The 1,221-nt window shown below is 40.6% G+C and overlaps 1 protein-coding gene across 3 annotated transcripts in view; it reads left to right on the top strand.

The window, feature by feature from the left end:
• The window catches only part of LOC102295791, a 17,553-nt gene extending 16,349 nt beyond the window's left edge, over nt 1–1,204 (top strand). For all 3 annotated transcript variants that reach the window (XM_014336410.2, XM_005930901.3, XM_005930900.3), the window contains exon 8: nt 182–1,204. In XM_014336410.2, coding sequence (XP_014191896.1) covers nt 182–352 — 171 coding nt within the window. In that variant the 3' untranslated portion in view covers nt 353–1,204. The remainder of the gene's footprint in view (nt 1–181) is intronic.
• The last annotated feature ends 17 nt before the right edge of the window (nt 1,205–1,221 follow it).

Below are 1,221 nucleotides of genomic sequence, written 5' to 3'. Positions count from 1 at the left end.
CTTGGATCAAAGGTCCGATCCTGTGACCTCTAACAGCACAGCACACAGAGGAGCTGATATTCTGATATTTGTGGCGCCTGCTTCCAGTGAACACAAAGTCTTGGACTACTTTGTGAAAATGGTCTCAGATCAATTTAAAACATTACCTGTAATAAACAATTTTATGTTTTATTTTTTTCAGACTGGAGACGACTCGAGCAAACTCACCTACTCCGTGGTGACTTTTTCCAAGAAGAGCAGTGACTCTGCCAACAGCACGTCCCGCAGTAACACCAGTGACGTTATCTACTCCGAGCCTCGGGTTAACGCGAGCCACTCCGGAGGTGATCCGTTGTACTCTACTATAGCCTAGCTTTAGCTCCTGGGACAGGACAGGTAATGTTTGTCATGCTGTTGCACACACAGCACGCTCCTTTGTTTCAGTTCGTCAGTTGCCACAAGACAACTGACCATCATGTGCATCATAACCTAAGACTGCTCGGTGCTATAGAGTACACGCTGTACATCATACTTCATCGTTTTGCTGCATCAGTCTGCCGCTCTGAGTTAATTTGTGTTTAAGGGTTAGGGTTATGATAACATGCACGAACTGTATCTTTCTTCCACCTCGTGTCTCTATTGTTGTTTAAGACGTGTTTTTTAGGGACTTACATGATTAAACAATTTCTAAACAATGATATCTTTTGTAGTTTGGAGGCTAAACAGGCCAAATACATGAATATGTTCTCAGTGGTAGTCGAGCATCACTTCAGTGAGTATGTAACAGAAAGAGGAAGCAGCTGCTGGTTCTCTAAATCTATTTGACACAACATTCAGTGAAGTGATTAAAAAGAGGAAGTAAGAGCTAGTTACTGTAAACAAGCAGCCACACATGGGTGGACCTCCTTTACTTCAAGAAGGACTCAGGTTTTCTGTCTTTGTGAGGTTGTTTTAACCTTTTCATTTGTATCATGAGTAACCTTTGCAGCATTTTTATTTGCATTTGGTCACACTCCGATTTTATTTATCCACTGTCTGCCTGATGATGCTTGTTTGAGTTGTTTCTGCTCTAATCTGAGTCCCTTAAGAATATTTTCAAAAACAAAACATGAAGAAGAAACTGCACAGGTGCAGAAGTTCACGTTGCAATACGAGGAAGTCAAAATCGTATGCAGGTTTATGTTTTTACAGCACTTTGAATAGAATAGAATAGAATAGAATAGAATAGAATAGAATAGAATA

This window comes from Haplochromis burtoni, unplaced genomic scaffold, assembly GCF_018398535.1.
Source record: "Haplochromis burtoni strain Fernald_Lab_line unplaced genomic scaffold, NCSU_Asbu1 Contig_133, whole genome shotgun sequence".
Taxonomy (NCBI): domain Eukaryota; kingdom Metazoa; phylum Chordata; class Actinopteri; order Cichliformes; family Cichlidae; genus Haplochromis; species Haplochromis burtoni.
This window is presented reverse-complemented; position numbering and strand designations above follow the sequence as displayed.